The sequence below is a fragment of the Microcebus murinus genome, chromosome 5, assembly GCF_040939455.1.
Source record: "Microcebus murinus isolate Inina chromosome 5, M.murinus_Inina_mat1.0, whole genome shotgun sequence".
In the NCBI taxonomy this organism is placed as follows: domain Eukaryota; kingdom Metazoa; phylum Chordata; class Mammalia; order Primates; family Cheirogaleidae; genus Microcebus; species Microcebus murinus.
Genome location: NC_134108.1, coordinates 67907900 through 67926595, shown reverse-complemented (window position 1 = coordinate 67926595; position 18696 = coordinate 67907900). Strand labels below are relative to the sequence as shown.

Here is an 18696-nt window from a genome sequence, read left to right as displayed (position 1 = left end):
TAGTAATAAGAACATTAAACATGAGATCTACCTTCTTAACATATTTTTGAGCTTACAATACAGTATTGTCAATTATAGTAACAATACAGTATTGCTAACTATGTTGGACAACAGATCTTAGCAGATACATCTTACCTAACTGAAACTTTATGGCTGTTGAATAGCAACTCCCCTTTCCTCTAGTCTCTAGAAAATATCATTCCATTCTCTGCTTCTATGAGTTTGCCTAAACTTGTTGAAAATTGTCCATGGTAGAAAGTATGAGAAACTTACAAATTTTTTTTTAAAGGAGTGGAGGGAAAGTAGAGGAAAGGAGACAAAGAAACATGCTGGGATCACATGCTTTTCCAAGCCATTTGACTGTTGTGATATTATAACTGGTTGTTAATATTATAACTGAAAACTCTACATGTTGTGAAATCTACATGTTTTACATTTGGTAAAATGTAAATAGAATGATTGCTGTAGGACTGCGTCTGCAACCCCTAGGCTGCACCGCACAGCAGGAGGCCAGTGGTGGGTGAGGAAGCAAAGTCCCACCTGCACCCACAGCTGCTCCCCATCGCTGGCATCACCACCCGAGTCCCGCCCCCATCAGATCAGCTGCAGGAGCACGAACCCCACTGCAAACTCCGCATATTGAGGGATCCAGGTTGTTCTCTCCCCCTAAGAATCCAATGCCTCGGGATCTGAGGTTGAGCTCAGGCAGCGACGAATTCCCTGCCCCCCCCCAGCCTGCCCACCCCCCATCTGTGGAAAAACTGGCTTCCACAAAACCGATCCCTGTTGTCAAAAAGGTTGGGGACTGCTGAATAGGACATTATCAGAAAAAATCAGAAGTTCTGTGTGCCTATTCTTTGAATGGACCCTACAAACATAGCTTGGGGGAGGGGATCTAGAGAATCTTTAAGTATAGGCTTTAAAGTAAATGTTATATGTCAAATACAACTTTCACTTTGGAGAACATGCAAATTTCATTCTATTTCTTATTGCTGTTGCACAAATCTAAAAAGACTTTAACGACTACATTTTTATATTTGATTCCTAAAATGGTACTAACAAACAAGGGAGAAAAAATTCTGTGGGGTGGACAAGAAATCTATTAGATAGAATAGATAATATTGTTTGGGAGAATAAAGCAAGAGAGGGGGAAATGTTAAACAGCAGTATCAGTAAAATTAAAACAGGATGAGTGTTACATTTATGAATAAAAATTTGTTAGTTGAAATACAATAATAATACTTGATTTTTCTTATGAAGTAATTATTTTGTCATTTAAAATAGTCCAGAAAGCATTTAATTAGGCTATAGATGTCTGAGAATTCAAATGCACTTTTTTCTCTTCAAATAAATGTAATTCTTTTACACCATACAAGATAAACCCTCACCAATACCATTTCTGGTTACATGTTAGGCTATTCAGTGTAATGGTTAAGAGCTAGGTTTTTGGGCTATATCATCTCCTTAGAAGAAATACAAACCAGGTCACTACCTTTAACAACCTTTCAGACTACTGTTGTCTAAAAACTTCAGAATACATGAAGCTCATGGTCCAGCTATCATAGAGCCAAATATGCCATTTAGATTTGACGTATTCAATAGCTACAGTATAGCTTACAATGCAACAAATATACCTACATAAATACTACTTCATCCTTTAGACAGTCAAAAGTCAGAACATGCTGCATGGTTTCCAAGGTACTTTAACCTTTGTGTGATGACTGAAACCCAATAAGTAATTCAAATATAGTCACATAAAGGCAGGCAATTAAAGGCTCAAAGATCACTCTAAAATTGAAGGTATGAAAATAAAGGCTGAAAACTTTGTGTTTCTCCATCTTTTATTTATATGGCTATATATCAGAATCTTACTTTAGAAAATATACAGTTACCATTAATATATAGGTTTTCCAGAAGATAACGAAATTTCAGACAGTACAAAAAGTGTCAAGGTCCATAGTTTGCTTCTTATGGTTTTCTAGTTCATCTCAATTCTGTGTTCATAGGAACCAAGTCTTTAACCTTAATAAACTTCCTTGAGTCCTTTTGAATGAAGAAAACGACATTAGCCAGGCAGGCACAGTGGCTCACGCCTGTAATCTAGCACTCTGGGAGGCCGAGGTGGGCGGATTGCTCGAGGTCAGAAGTTCGAAACCAGCCTGAGCAAGAGGGAGACCCAGTCTCTACTAAAAATAGAAAAAAATTAATTGGCCAACTAATATGTATAGAAAAAATTAGCCGGGCATGGTGGCGCATGCCTGTAGTCCCAGCTACCCAGGAGGCTGAGGCAGTAGGATTGCTTGAGCCCAGAAGTGTGAGGTTGCTGTGAGCTAGGCTGACGCCATGGCACTCACTCTAGCCTGGGCAACAAAGTGAGACTCTAGCCTGGGCAACAAAGTGAGACTCTGTCTCAAAAAATAAAATAAAATAAAGAAAAAGAAAACAATATCTTCAAATTGTATGTGACCTTGTCTTCCAATTAATATTGCTTTGTAAGTCATTTCAGTGATGAACTCTATGACAAACTATTCAGAAATATCTACTGACTCAGTATAAGGTTTCTGGTCATCCTCAAACCATAATCATACATTACAGGTGGGGTCTTCTTCCTTGTCTGCCATCCCATTAGCCCAACAAGCTACAGTGCCCCACTGGCTTGCTCCTAATGGCTTTCAATGTGATTTTATTAAATCTTGTTATCAAAATAGTTTTCAGAGGAGCACTTCATTTTATCATTGAGGAATGAGAAAATAAGACCTATATAGCTAAACAAAGTGGATTTTTATGGATTCATTTCATAGGAATGCAATGAGATTTAATATCTAAGAATACCTATATACATTTGAGAAAATTATATCCCACTATATTTCAAAAGGTTCATCCATCCCACCAATACTTTTGGAGCACCACACACATGCCAGTACTATTCTAAGTGTTGGGGATGCCACGAAGAACAGACCATGCTGTCACTTAGCTTACTCTCAGGGAACATGGGGAGGAAGTGTGGCTTTAACACATGATTTTTATACTGAAATTATTAAAATATTAATGCAACTCATGTTGTCTTCATAGTCTGAAATAATTACTTGTACTCAAGAATTGGAATTGGTGATAAGTCAGTTACGAGCCCAACTGGAGCAATTAAAACTGACTGTAAAATCAAAGACAGCTGTCCCAACATCACAGGTCTTTGTAAGTATTTGTCATCAACTTTGACTTGGTGAAGGCGTCCTTTTGAGTCCTATAAAATTGGATCAGAAGTCATTATAATTATATGTAATTACTAAAAATATAACATTAGTTTTACAGAAGTTGATCTTGTTTTTATGATTATTTTGTAGTAATAGTATGCTGTAAGTTGTATGAGAAAATTCCCCTACATAACGCAATGCCTACTAAAGGAAATGCAGGCATACAGTATGATAACCATAATACAAGCATTGGTTGTGGCAACAGAAGTAATCCATAGTACCATGTTGAGAAATGTGTTCATGTTAGCTATTTGGAAATTGCCTCTAGCACAGGGAGGATGTAACTTTTTTCCGAAAAGACAGATAACAATCACTTTGTTTACCAGGCCTTCACTTATATTGACTTTCTGATTATCTGCACCATTTTGTGGACAAACCTGGCAACATTTATCTGTGCAAGGAGGTATAAAATGTACATGCAGTATTGTGTAGAGCATTTGAGGCTCTAAGAACTTTCTGCAATTATTACCAATGTTTGGTTTTAAAAACCAAGAAACAAGAGGCTAAGTTGTTTAACTTTTATGTGGTGCCTGATTGATTTTTTGTTTGTTATATATAAGTTGATGATTTTTATTTTTTTTAATTTTTTTTATTTCAGTATATTATGACGATACAAATGTTTAGGTTGCATATATTGCCTTTGTCCCACCAAAGTCAGCTTCAAGTGTGTCCATCCCCCAGACAGTGCGTACCACACCCACTAGGTGTGAATATACCCATCCCCGCCTGCCCCATCCCGCCTGCCCGACATCCGATGAATATTACTACTTATGTGCACATAAGTGTTGACCAATTAATACCAATTTGATGGTGAGTACATGTGGGGCTTGTTTTTCCATTCTTTACTTAGTAGAATGGGCTTCAGCTCCATCCAGGATAATACAAGAGGTATTAGATCACCATTGTTTTTTGTGGCTAATACTCCATGGTACACATATACCACATTTTATTAATCCACTCAGGAATTGATGGGCACTTGGGTTGTTTCCACATCTTTGAATTGTGAATGGTGCTGCTGTAAACATTGGAATGCAGATGTCTTTTTTATAGAATGTCTTTTTTTCCTTTGGGTAGATACCCAGTATGGGGATTGCTGGATCAAATAATAGTTCGACTTTTAGCTCTTTAAGGTTTCTCCACATTACTTTCCATAGAAGTTGTACTAGTTTGCAGTCCCACCAGCAGTGTATGAGTGTTCCTACCTCTCCACATGCAAACCAACATTTGTTGCTTTGGGACTTTTGATAAAAGCCATTCTCACTGCAGTTAAGTGATCTCATTGTGGTTTTGATTTACATTTCCTTGATGATTAGAGATGTTAAGCATTTTTCCATATTTTTGTTGGCCATTAGTCTGTCTTCTTTTGAAAAGTTTCTGTTCATGTCCTTTGCCCACTTTTTAATGTGGTTGTTTGATTTTTTTCCTCACTGATTTTCCTGAGTTCTATATAGATCTAGTTATCAGCCCTTTATCGGATGTTTTGTATGCAAATATTTTCTCCCATTCTGTGGGTTGTCTGTTTGCTGTCATGATAGTTTCCTTGGCTGTACGGAAGCTTTTTAATTTTATGAGGTTCCATTTATTTATTTCTGTTGTTGCTGTGATTGCCTTTGGGGTCTTCTTCATAAATTCTTTGCTTAGGCCAATGTCTGTAAGAGTTTTTCCAACATTTTCTTTCAGAATTGTTATAGTTTCAAGCCTTAAGTTTAAGTCTGTTACCCAGCATAAGTTGATTTTTGTGAGAGGTGAGAGGTGTGGATCCTGTTTCAGTCTTCTATATGTGGCTATTCAATTTTCACAGCACTATTTATTTAATAAGGATTCTTTCCCCCAGTGTATGTTCTCGTCTGCTTTGTCAAAGATTAGATGGCTATATGAGGATGGTTTTGTATCTGGGTTCTCAGTTCTGTTCCATTGATCTATGTCTCTGTACTTGTGCTAGTATCATGTTGTTTTAGTAACTATATCCTTGTAGTATAGCTTGAAGTCTGGTAAATTGATGCCTCCCAATTTGTTCTTTTGGCTTAAGCTTGCTTTTGTTATATAGGACCTTGTCTGGTTCCATACGAAGCATAGAATTATTTTTTCTAGATCTGCGAAAAATGATGTTGTTATGTTGATAGAGATTGTGTTGAATCTGTAGATCACTTTGGGTAGTATAGACATTTTAATAATGTTGATTCTGCCAATCCATGAGCATGGTATGGTTTTCCACCTGTTTATGTCGTCTGCTATTTCCTTCCTCAGTGTTTCATAGTTCTCCCTGTAGAGGTCTTTCATCTCCTTAATTAAGTATATTCCTAGGTATTTTATTTTCTTTGTTGCTATTGTGAAGGGTATTGAGTCTTTGATTTGGTTCTCAGTTTGACTATTGTTGGCATATATGAATGCTACTGATTTGTGTACATTGATTTTGTAACCTGAGACTTTGCTGAATTTGTTTATCAATTCCAGGGGTCCTGTGGCAGATTTTTTTGGGTTTTCTAGATATAAGATCATATCGTTGGCAAAGAGCAATAGTTTGACCTCTTCTGCCCCCATTTTGATGCCGTTGATTTCCTTCTCTTGTCTGATTGCTCTGGCTAGGACTTCTAGCACTATGTTGAATAGAAGCAGTGACAGAGGGCAACCTTGTCTGGGTCCAGTTGTACACAGGAATGCTTTCAGTTTTTCCCTGTTCAGTATGATGTTGGTTGTGGGTTTGTCATATATGGCTTTTATCATTTTTATATACGTCCCATCTATGCCCATTTTGTTAAGCGTTCTTATCATAAAAGGGTGCTGAATTTTGTTGAATGCCTTTTCTGCATCTATTGAGAGAATTATATAATCTTTGTTTTTAGTGCTATTTATGCAGTGAATTACATTTATAGATTTGTGTATGTTGAACATCCCTGCATCTCTGGGATGAAGCCCACTTGGTCGTTATGGATTATTTTTTTGATAAACACCTGAATTTGGTTTGTTAGGATTTTATTGAGAATTTTGGCATCTATATTCATAAGGGATATTGGTCTCTAGTTTTCTTTGTTGGATCCTTTCCTGGTTTTGGTATCTGGGTGATGTTGGCCCCATAAAACGTGTTGGGGAGGATTCCTTCCTTCTCAACATTGTGGAATTTTTTCTACAGAGTAGACACCAGTTCTTCTTTGTAGGTCTGATAAAATTTTGGTGTGAAACCATCTGGTCCAGGACTTTTTGTTAAGGAAGGTTTTTTATTGCTGCTTCAATTTCGGTACTTGAAATTGGTTTGTTCAGAAATTCTGTTTCTTCCTGATTGAGCCTAGGGAGGCTGTGTGTTTCTAAGAATTTGGCCATTTCCTTCACATTTTCAAGTCTATGTTCTTAGAGGTTTTTATAGAATTTATAGATGATATTTTGTATCTTCATGGTATCCGTGTGATATGATATCAGAATTTTAATATGAATAAGAAACATTTTATCTCACTAACCTAAAATCTTTAACTTGTAGCTCAAAAGACATGCCCTAAGACATGAATATCTCTATACTTTCCATAATCATGATTGAGCCAGATAAATCTAATTATAATGAATCATATTTAGCTTTATTTTTTTAAAGATATTTACCCTTAGCTTTTTGAGATGAGGTGTCCATAAATCTTTCTTAGGTGTTCACATGTGTTTGTGAACTTTTTAAAGTGGCTTTTTAAAATAAATTAACTTTATATATAATAATCATATCAAAATGAAATGCTTTGAAATAATTTTCTCATGATTTATAAGTCAAACTTCTATCTAGAGTCTGTTATCTAACTTCATAAGACTTGCTTGACTTAAGAATTAATTTCTTTATAAATGACAATTTTCTTTATTTTTAAGAATACAATGATTTATAATTTTGTTGTACAATTACATTTTTAACTTATTTTTTCTCTTCCACAGCCTATTTTCATTTCACTTGCCACTCTGTGGACTAGCCTTCAGGATGAAACTATTTTGATTAGTGTCCTCAGTAGTTTAGCCACTCACCTTGAGCCATTCCTGGGTGCTCATGAACTACTCTTTCCTGAAAAAATAATACAAAATCTTCTCAATGGAATAACTGTGAAAACTGATGTGTGTAGAATGAAAGAACACATGGGTAATGAAAATCATCCATTATTTCCTCTTCTTAAAATTACCTCTAGAATAAAGTCACTCTTTTGTTTTAAAATTTTCATGTTATATGTTTCTTATAAAGCATTAAATATCTTTCTTGATTATAAAGTACTAATGTTCATTATAGGAAATGTGGAAAACAGAAAATATATAAACTGAGTAACTTACTATCCAGCAAAGACCATTTTATTATTATTAATGATTTGGTTAACAATGATTTTTTTGCCCATATATGTTTCTATTGCAGTCCTAGTGATTTTATTATTGATTTGTTATAGAAAAAGAAATATTAATCCTTGCAATATTTGTTACAAATGAAGCTCCATTTCTTTAGAATGTTATTTATTTACCTCAGATTCAAGTTGAGAATTTATAAACTAATACATTTTATCCCTGTAAGATTAATTGAGCTTATTTTAGGTCCTTTAAAAGATGCATTGATTCTTACATAAAGATTATCTTTATTAGTAAACTTTTTACCTTTTTGGTCTCTTCTCTATTAGCTAAAGACAAAATTCATGAGAAACAACAATAAGAGACTGGGACTTGGGTTGTTGCCTAGAAAGAGAGTTTTTCCATAAAATGAAATTAGGTGGCTTACTCTATGAATTTTCAAATTCTGTTTTCATTAAAATGGAAAATAAAAATATAGCAATGATTTCTTAAACTACTAGAATACATAAAAACCAAAAACGAAATCAGAGACTCAAAAGCATCCTTTCAGTTCAAGTTTTTACTACTTATTTCATTTCATTAACACAGCATATCTGAGCAAATATTAAATGAAATTGAAGTTAAAGTAGTTTCAGTGGTGGGTATTAAACTCAACCATATCAGCAAGACAGTTTACTTGCAACTTCTTAAATTGAGTTATGTTATTTCCCACTATATAACTTTTTATTCAGTAGATTACTTTTATCCAGTTACCGCTGCAGTGAATTTAGAGAACGAGTAAAAACCAATATTCTCCTAAAAGAATTTAATTTACACCTGCTACACCTTATTGTTGGAGGCTTTCAGGCATATCAGGAAAAAAAAGGTGGTTTATTCTCTCCAAATTATGTATTTACTTTTAGATGTAGCCACAATATCATTTGTGATGTTTGTTTGTTGGGTTTAGAACCTGGCATAGAAGACTAGATAGGATTATGAAAGCTAAGAAACTTGGGGAACAATGTTTTATAAATACAAGGTATTATTTGTATAAAAAATTTATTCAATCTGTTTATCAAATGTGAATTGGTGAACCAACTAACACTAGGAAAAATTTTTAAAAGTATAAAGAACAAAAATTGCACACCTTGTTATCAAAATCAAGTTATTAAGAGTTATTTCCTTGACTTTTGCTCAGAACATTCTCTACTGTTTCAAGAAGCAATAGTCCTAGTATATAAGTATTATATTATATGCAATGTATTTTGCCACCTAATATATTATTAAGAGCTACACCATCTTGAATGAAGTTCATCTATCTCAGTCTTGGTCACAAACTAGCAGTCTCTTCTGCTCATTTGCTTGGGTTATTTACTCTGCAGCAGCAGAAAGCACCACATATCCTTTCAGAAGTGCCTCAGTCAGCATTTCTTTTAGTGGCAAAACTTGCTTTTCTGAAATGGCCTCTCCTGTATGTTCTTTATTGTGGAGCAAAGTTCTGCCTCCAACTTTGCTCCAGAAACCTGTGTGACCTCCAACCAGTCACTGAGGTGATTTGTACTTCTTTGCTTGAACAGCCCTCCCCATAAATCTGGTTTTGTGAGTGTCAAGTTTTTGTCAATTAGCAAAAGTACAAAGCAATAAAAAGTTAATGTTTATAATGAGCTACTACTGATTTATTTAGGACATTTAACCTTCTCACTGAATATAAGCTTTTCTTGTTCTCCTCTTTCATTTTAGGAGAGAGAGTATGTCCATCGGATTTCAGCAAACTAGAATGGCTTTTCCCAGAAACCACAGCAAATTTTGATAAATTGTTAATTCAGTATCGGGGATTTTGTGCTTACACATTTGCTACAACAAATGGTCTTCTCCTTCCAGGTATATCATTGCAAATAATATTGCTCTCCCTTCCCTAATTTTTTTTGTTATGTAGAGCATTGTCATTGTGACTCACATATTTACTTTTTAACACTTTGTGGAATTAAGTAGTAAACTAGGAAAGGAGCAACGAAGATGATCCAGACGATGTGTTGATCTTGGGGGCTGCTCATAGTATAATCTGGTAGACTGACATAAATAAGCAATAATAAATGATAAGTTATAAAATGTGTATATGTATTATGAAATATGGATGCTGCAGTCCCATGGAAAGGGGATGACTCAAGCCCAGCGAAGGATTCCAGAAATGTTATACAACATTACTAAAAATACATCATCTTCCAAAGTAATTACTGAAAGACCAACACTTATTTGACTGTTTATTTAAAAATATTTTTTGTCGCTTTGTAATTATGTTTCATTAGCATAGCTAAGGATTTCTCTATAAGTTAGATCCTTCTAAGGAAATGACCAATATTTTATCAAGTAAAATTTCTCTATGATGTATATATTATTTATAAGAGCTTTCCAAAGTAAAAAGTAAATCAGACATTGAGATAAAAAAATTATTGTCCAAAAGGTGCTGTATGAATTGAGAATAACAAGAAGCCTGCTAGGGTTAGAATGAAAACAATTTGACAAGGTTGTTTCTTATTTACTTTACACCATTAACCTTCTTTTTCTTCTTTGTTGTTTTCTTTATTTCTTTTGTTATGTTTCTCAATTGGGCATTACTTTTTTCATTTTAAAGAATTATTAAGATTGTGTGCATATAGGCTAGAGAGAACACACAAATTGGCTCATTTTTTATGGTATTACATTTTTCATATGGGAATAACAAAAGGTTTACCATGGGGAACTGAGATAATGGTATTCTGAGGTCCAGTGAGAGTCACTGATACTGGGGAGAAAGCAAGAGCTATGCAGAAGTAAAAAACAATGGAATATAGGTAGTTTGTGTTGTCTTTTGTCTTGTCTTGTCTTTTCACTTTTCTTTTCTTCTCTTCTCCCTCCTTCCCTTCCTTCCTTTCTACACCAGTAAGAAGGGAAGGGTGTCATGAGGGATATACACACAGAGAAACGTGTATGTGGGGTGACAACAGAAGTAGCATGATGTGGTTGAAAAAGTTATGGCCTTGGATTCAGGAGAGCCTGGTTTCTAGTTCCAGTTTGTGTCATTAGTGAACTGCAAATCTCTTGCCTGCTGTAGACCTCACTTTCCTCCTAGGAAAATGAAAAGGATCAACCAGGAGGTCTGTGTGGTTCCTTCCACCTTCCACCCACTATGGTTTTAAGAAAGAGGGAGAAATAGAAAAAATAGAAGGGCTTCGGGGCTATGGTTTGAGACTCCTCTCTGAATAAGCTAGTTCAGACAACTTTATTTCTGTTTACTATGGTATTTCTGCTTACTACATTATTTTCTGGGCAGCAGCAGCATGTATTACCTCAGGGGAATTTCATAGGACTTCCTTCCTTTTGTTCAGGACAGCAGACCACATGGCTCAAATCCTGAGACGACACTGTGGCATACCAGTCAGGGTCCTTTTCAGATGACTTCACTGACTTAAGTGAAGTCACTCTACTTAAGCTGTGCTGGCCTTCTGGCTGTTCTTGAACATTCTAAGCCCGTTTTCACTTCAGAGCCTTTGACCTGGTATCCCATCTACTTGGAAAGCTCTATATCCCAGATAGCTACATGTCTTACTCCCTCATCTCATTCAGCCTTTTTCAAATATCAATCTCACTCTTCTTCTTTTCACTATGTGTTTAACCTGATTTTTTCCCCATAGCACTGGTCATTCTGTAGACTGTGATATATTTGTGATTTGTTGAGAGCAAAGACTGTTTTCTTTAATATCCTTGGCACCAAGAACAGGGTCAATAAATATTTGTTGAATAAATGAATAAGAGAGTATTGCGATTTCCTGTATAATTTTCACAAACTGTGGCTGTTTAATAATCTATAGTCTATCTAGTATCTTTTTACAGTAGGAAATATTTTCTAACATGCAAATTTACATTTTGGAAAAGATGTCTCATTTTTGTAGTTCTTACAGAATTATTTTAAAAACAATCCTTATAGCAATTAGTTTAGTTTTTAAGTAGATCTAAAAATCTGCCAGGACTAAATGACTCTTTTCTTTTTTTGACAGAGTCTCACTCTGTTGCCTGGGCTAGAGTGCTGTGGCATCAGTCTAGCTCACAGCAACCTCAAACTCCTGGGCTCAAGCAATCCTCCTGTCTTAGCCTCCCAAGTAGCTGGAATTACAGACATGTGCCACCATGCCCGGCTAATTTTTTCTATATATTTTAGTTAGCCAATTAATTTTTTTTCTCTCTATATATATATATATTTTTGTGTGTGTGTGTGTGTGTGTGAGGCAGAGTCTTGCTTTGTTGCCCAGGCTAGAGTGAGTGCCATGGTGTCAGCCTAGCTCACAGCAACCTCAAACTCCTGGGCTCAAGCAATCCTCCTTCCTCAGCCTCCCAAGTCTGGGACTGCAGGCATGCGCCACCATGCCCAGCTAATTTTTTGTAATTTCTTTCTATTTATAGTAGAGACGGGGTCTTGCTCTTGCTCAGGCTGGTTTTGAACTCCTGACCTCGAGCAATCCGCCAGCCTTGGCCTCCCAGAGTGCTAGGATTACAGGCATGCCTGTAGTCACCGCGCCTGGCCTCTCTCTATTTTTAGTAGAGAGAAAATTTTAGTAGTCTGGCTCTTGCTCAGGCTGGTTTCGAACTCCTGACCTTGAGTGATCCTCCTGCCTCGGCCTCCTAGAGTGCTAGAATTACAAGCATGAGCCATTGCGCTGGCCCTAAATGGCTTTTGATAGGAGATTTTTAAACATATCTGAAGAGTAGAAAGTATTTTTGCATAATATACTTTAAAATAAAAAATGAATTTCACATGAAATATCACTTAATATATGATTTTAAATTGCTAATTATTAATATAACATTTTAGTAAAATAAAAGCATTAGTGATATGTTAAAAATGGAATGTATAGGGACTGGTTCTATGGGTGTATTACAAACATAGAATCATTTAATATTTCTTAAGTGATTAAGATATTCCATATCTAATTCAATTCTTTGTCTTAATATTCAGGAAATCCAGCAATTGGAATTTTGAAACATAAAGAAAAGTATTACACTTTCAATACTAGAGATGCTGCATATTCATTTGCAGAAAATCCTGACATTTATATTGATTCAGTTACAGAAAAGGCCAAAAAAAATGTAGAATTAATTCAGTTATTGGAACTTCACCAACAGTTTGAAACACTCATTCCATATTCTCAGGTAAGCAGGGTCAATATTTTAAGAATTTATGACATTTAAAAGTATAGTTCATTAAAAAGTTATATTTTGTTACTGACTGGTTTCTAAGATCAGGCAAATACAGGTTAAGATGGGGGTCTTTATGGGTTATGTGAAAGGGATTCATATCTGAAGATGGAAACTAATGAAATCCATAAAGAATAATGAAAACAAGATTTGAAGTCAAATTGATGAATTAACAGACTGGAAAAATCTGAAAGAAAAAGACTTCATTTAGTTAAATAATTGAAACTACAGTATTTATGTGTCTAAAATTGGGGGAGCTTAGCGTAGATAACATAGATGATAACTTTCTTATATTCAGAGTTACAAAACAGTTTAATAGGTTTGAATCGTAGTAGTCTGAAAGGCCACAAAATGGATCTGAAGATGTGTTTCCTGTATATCTATGCCCATTCGTTTATTTGTTCATCAAATATTTAGTAAGCCACTTACTATATGCTAGGAATTATTCTTGACACAGGGGGTTACCAGTGAACAACACAGGTAAAAATCCCTACCTGTATGGAGCTTACTTTCTAAAGCTTGGTATTCATCTCATGTTCTTCCTCTTTGTTTCTCATTTTCATTGTTCACTTTTTGCCTCTCCTCTCTCTCTCATTGAGTTATTCTCTTTTAAACTTACTAAAATAAAAATGATTTAAAAATATATGGTTTAAACCAGGCGTCCTCAAACTACGGCCCATGGGCCACATGCGGGCCACCTAGCACATTTATTCAGCCCTCCGGGTGTTTTTGCCACGGCTGCCCACCCTGCTTAGCAGCCGACTCGTCCTGGGCCCACAGTGCGCACTCTCCAACGGTCTGAGGGACAGTGAACTGGCCCCCTGTTTAAAAAGTTTGAGGACCCCTGGTTTAAACAATCTATTAATTGTTTGCTATTTGTAGCAACATTTTAACTATAGAGCAGATAAGTTTTGGTACCACTGACCCGGCCAGCAGGGATCCAGGAAGTAATTGGTAAGAGAATTGTAATTGGTAAGAGCACTGGTGACAGTGAAGCACAGAGGGTAGTCTGAACACATGGGCAGGAATGTCAGAAACAACTTAAGGACTAAGTCATCTAGGGGGCTGGGGGAGAGATATGGCGGTCAGAACCTTGGACAGCTCAGTTGGAGCTGTTGTGAGATTGTGCTGTCTGTTGATGTGACACTCCAGCCCTCCTTTTGAGTGAAGCAATTCTGCAGAGCCTTCTAGGTTACTCCTGTTGTGGTAAGAGATTGGTCTTGTTTATTCAATATCCTCTGTATGTGGGCCAATGGTAGGGCTACAATTTTTGACTCAACTGAAAGATTACTCAAAATGATTGTACCAATATAACTTCAGCATGAGGTTTGTCAATTACCCACACTGTAATTTTTGCCAATTTGATTAATTTAAAATGGTATTTCAGTATTGTTTTATTGTGCATTTTTCTGATAGTGAAGTTCAACATCTCTTACTCCAATTATTTATTTTTTGCATCAACTATTTGCAACTATTGCCAGTTTTTTTCCTACACTACTCTTTGTCTTTAACTTGTTGATTTGTATTTGCTTGTCTATTCTAAATATTAATCTTTTATATGTTACAAAAGTTGCAAATCTTTTCCCAGTCTGTCACCTCCCTTTTAACTTTATCAGTAAAGTCCTTAATTGGAGACCCATTTTTCATTTTAATGCAGACATATCTATTAATTTTTCCCTTTAAAGAGTGTGCTTTTTTTGAAGTCTTGTTTTAGAAATTCTTCTCTGTCCAGAGGCTCTCTAAAATAGAATGATGTTTATTTGGGAATAGAGCATTACAATGGTAATATGTACACCATAGTAAACTATGTGCATATTCAGGGAGGTAAAGGAAGGCAAAGGTTTTTTAAAGGAAAAATGAGGAAGACTACATAATTGTTTTGAGATAATTATCCTTGGCTACCAGGAGCAGTAACAAGGGTGGCACCAGTCCGAGGTTGGACAGGCAGTTGCTGGGCACATATCCTTGCAGAAGTATTTTTTTTTTTTTGTATGTAAGGTTGCAAGGGCCTTTGTGCAAAGTTGTGTTTTTTACAGAGTCTTTTGTGATAGTTCTTGTTATCAGGCATACAAGCATGAGAACCCTCCCTTTGTGGCCTTCCCTGGCTCTATTTGTCAGGGTTTTATTTTGTTTTGTTTTGCTTTTAGAGATAGGGTCTCACTCTGTTGCCTGGGCTAGAGTGCAGTGGCATCATCATAGCTCATTGCAACTTCCAACTCCTGGGCTAGAGCAATCCTCCTGTTTCAGAATCCCAAGTAGCTGGGACTGTAGTTGTGTACCACCAAGGCTGGCTAGTATTTTCATTATATGTAGAGATGTGGTCTCTCTATGTGGCTGAGTCTGGTCTCAAACTTCTGGACTCAAGTGACCCTCCCACTTTGGCCTTCCAAAGTGCTACGATTACAGACGTGAGTCACTGCTGAGTCTGTCAGGGTTTTTTTTGTTTTGTTTTGTTTTTTATTACTTCATATTATGGGGGTACAGATATTGTTAGGGTTACATATCTTGCCCCTGCCCCCTCCCCCACCCTGCTATGCCAGAGCCTCTAGTGTGTCCAGCCTCCAGGTGGTGTGTACCGCACCTACCGTGTAAGTACATACCCTCCCCTCCTCCCCCATTCCACCTGCCCACTTCCTGATTACAGATTTTTTTTTTTTTTTTGAGACAGAGTCTCACTTTGTTGCCCAGGCTAGAGTGAGTGCCGTGGCGTCAGCCTAGCTCACAGCAACCTCAAACTCCTGGGCTCAAGCGATCCTCCTGCCTCAGCCTCCCAAGTAGCTGGGACTACAGGCACAAGCCACCATGCCCGGCTGATTTATATATATATATATATTAGTTGGCCAATTAATTTCTTTCTATTTTTATGGTAGAGACGGGGTCTCGCTCAGGCTGGTTTTGAACTCCTGACCTTGAGCAATCCGCCCGCCTCGGCCTCCCAGAGTGCTAGGATTACAGGCGTGAGCCACCGCGCCCGGCCTGATTACAGATTTTTTTCAGACATTTTGGTTACAATGTATATCTTTGCCTCTCCCTAAAAAGGGATAGAGGTAATCCTTCCCCTCCACAATGCTCGCCACTTCCTTAAGATATGGGTCTCCTCCCCCAAAATCCCTGTTGAACACTACCGTTTTTGAGCACCATAGTTTTAGTCAGTCAGTACCAATTTGATGGTGAGTAGATATGTAGCCCATTTTCCAGATCTTGTGTCGTCTCACTTTGTATTACGGGCTTAAGCTTAATCCAGGATAGCATAAACGGTACTAGCTCACTGTCGTTTTTTAGGACTAATATTCCATTGTGAGCATATCAGGGTTTTTAACACAAATGACACCATTTTGATTCTGACAACTTTCACATTTTTTTCACATTTAGGTCTTTAGTCTATTTGGAGATAAAGGATTCTAGCTTCTTCATGTAAAATAAGTTTTCCTAACATTATTTATTAAATAATGTAAATGTATGTCCCACTAAATATGATGTATCTCTATAGTATTAACAATTTTTATATGAAATGGATTTGTTTTTAGGTTCTCTATTCTGTTCCATTGGTCTGTTTGTCTATCTGTGTGCTGATATTACACTATTTTAATTACTATTGCTTTGCAATATATTTTATCATCTGTTAGGTCATTAAATATGAAATATCTGATTTCAAATCAAAAGTTTAATTTATTATATTTCAAACAAGAAGCAGTACAGTTAATCTAAGTAGGCATCTAAACTATCAACACAGTTTTGCCATCTCAATGGTAGCTTGTCTATGCCAGCAGTGAAGAAGCCTGAAGAGCAAGTGGTGATGAAATCTCTAAAGGTGTTTTCCACAGCTTATTGAGAATTAGATATTTTTGAGAATTAATTATGTTTTCCTTGCAAGAAGTGGTCCAAAGCCTGGAAGAAGTGGTAGTCAGTTGGTGCAAGGTCTGGTGAATATGGTGGATGACAGAAAGTTTCCAAGTCCAGCTTCTATAGTTTGAGCAGCGTTGTTAGTGCAACATGTGGTCAAGCATTGTCCTGCAAGAGGTTTGGCCTGTCTCTGTTGACCTGTCTCAGCTGCTTAATCACAAGCATCCTCATCATTTCATCCAACTGGTTGCAGAAGACATCTGCTGTTATCAATTGACCAGATTTCATGAAGCTGTAGTAGATAATACCAGCGCTGGACCACCAGATACCATTAGCTTTTTTTGATGAATATTCAGTTTTGGACTGTGTTTTGGCACTTCATCATGATGCAATCATTGTGCCTAACAGTTGTGATTGTCAAAAAGAATCCACTTTTTCATCACATGTAATAATCCAGTGTAGAAATGGTTCACCTTTATGTCATGACAACAAAGAAAGGCAAGCTTCCATATAATTTCTCTTCTGATGCTTGTTTTAATGCATGTGGAACCCATTTATCTGGCTTCTTTACTTTGCCCATTTGGTTCAAATGGTACAATATTGCTAGAATAGTAACGTCAAACCTTGCTCCAAATTCATGCATAGGTTGAAATGGATTCGCTTCCACTACAGCTTTCAGTTCATAATTGTCCACCTTGGTCTCAGGTCACCCACATGGCTCATTTTCAAGATTAAAATAACCAGAATGAAACTTCTCAAACCTTTGACATACTGTACGTTCATTAGCCACATCCTTCCCAAACACTTCATTGATACCTTGAGTTGTCTGCACTGCATTAGTTCCACCATGGAACTCATGTTAGAAAAGAACACAAATTTTTGACTTATCCATGGTTTCACAAAAATTTCTCTAAAAAATTTGAAAGATAACCACAAGCCAAAATGTGCATTTGAAAGACCAAGGATGTACCTTTGCAATAAAAATAAAACAAGAAGTGTCAAAGTGAAAGGTTAGAGATACCAACTGTCTAAGTACTTAAGGAAATCGGACATTTCATACATAATAACCTAATACAGCCTCTTCTCTTTGCCTTTTATCTTTCAGAATTGACTACGTAAGTTTCTTAATAAACTGAAGAAAAGGAGCCCAGAAAGTTTGCAGGCATATTTTACCAGATGATTCCAATAACATATAAACTCTTTCAGAGAAAAAAAACATAACACATTCATATTTTTTTATAAGATATATATAACCCTGACATCAAAACAATAAAGGACACTGAAAAAAAAGGAAATTCATAGGTCATATTCAGGAATACAGAAGTAAAACATCCAAAGAAAAATAAAAAAGCTAAATCTAAGGATGTATTTTCTTAAAAAATAAATAAATAAAATGAAGCAGGACCAAATTGGATTGATCCCAGGAATGCAAAGTTGGATTAATCGTAGAAATAATATAATTCATCATATTAGCAAATTAAAAGGTAAAAGCCAATCACTCGATAGATAGATGCAGAAAGACTATTTGATAAAATTCAATAATTATTCATATAAAAAACTCTCAGCAAATTAGATTGGAGGGGAAACTCTTAAGCTAATAAAACAAAATCCATGGAAAAACTATAACACCACATGAAATATCAAAAAAACATTCCTTTTGAGGATAAGAAATAAAACAAAGGTACCCACTTTCACTATCTCTATTCAACACTGTGCTAAGGTTGCTCGTCTATGTAGTCAGATAAGGAAAAAGTATAAAGTATAAGATATCTATAGGTTCACATAGTATGGACTATGATATTAGCTAGCACTTACTCTACTCTCTTAAGAGGAAAATTTATTTGCCTATTTTGAATAGTTCACATAAATAGAATCGTATAACATATAGCCCTTTGTGACTGGTGTGTTTCACTTAACATGATGTTGCCAAGGTTGTAATAAATCTTGATATCTGTTAGAATAAATTCTCCTGTCCTTTATCATCTTGGCTATACTTGACTCTGTGAAGTTCCATAAAAAAGCCTTGCAGGAATTCTGACTGAAATTGCCTTGCATATGTACATTAGTAAAAGAAGAGTTGACATTTTTATAACATTGAGTC

The 18696-nt window shown here is 36.1% G+C and overlaps 1 protein-coding gene across 5 annotated transcripts in view; it reads left to right on the top strand.

Annotated features, from left to right (window-relative positions):
* Positions 1-18696, top strand: part of CFAP206 (cilia and flagella associated protein 206) — a 40562-nt gene that overhangs the window by 11793 nt on the left and 10073 nt on the right. For 4 of the 5 annotated variants that reach the window (XM_012750969.2, XM_012750971.3, XM_012750970.3 and 1 more), the window contains exons 8-11: positions 3073-3192; positions 7155-7353; positions 9264-9404; positions 12514-12707. In XM_012750969.2, the coding sequence (XP_012606423.2) occupies positions 3073-3192; positions 7155-7353; positions 9264-9404; positions 12514-12707 (654 nt within the window). Of the gene's footprint in view, positions 1-3072; positions 3193-7154; positions 7354-9263; positions 9405-12513; positions 12708-17700; positions 18560-18696 lie in introns of those variants that run through there. The other variant, XM_076003123.1, reaches the window with a different exon arrangement.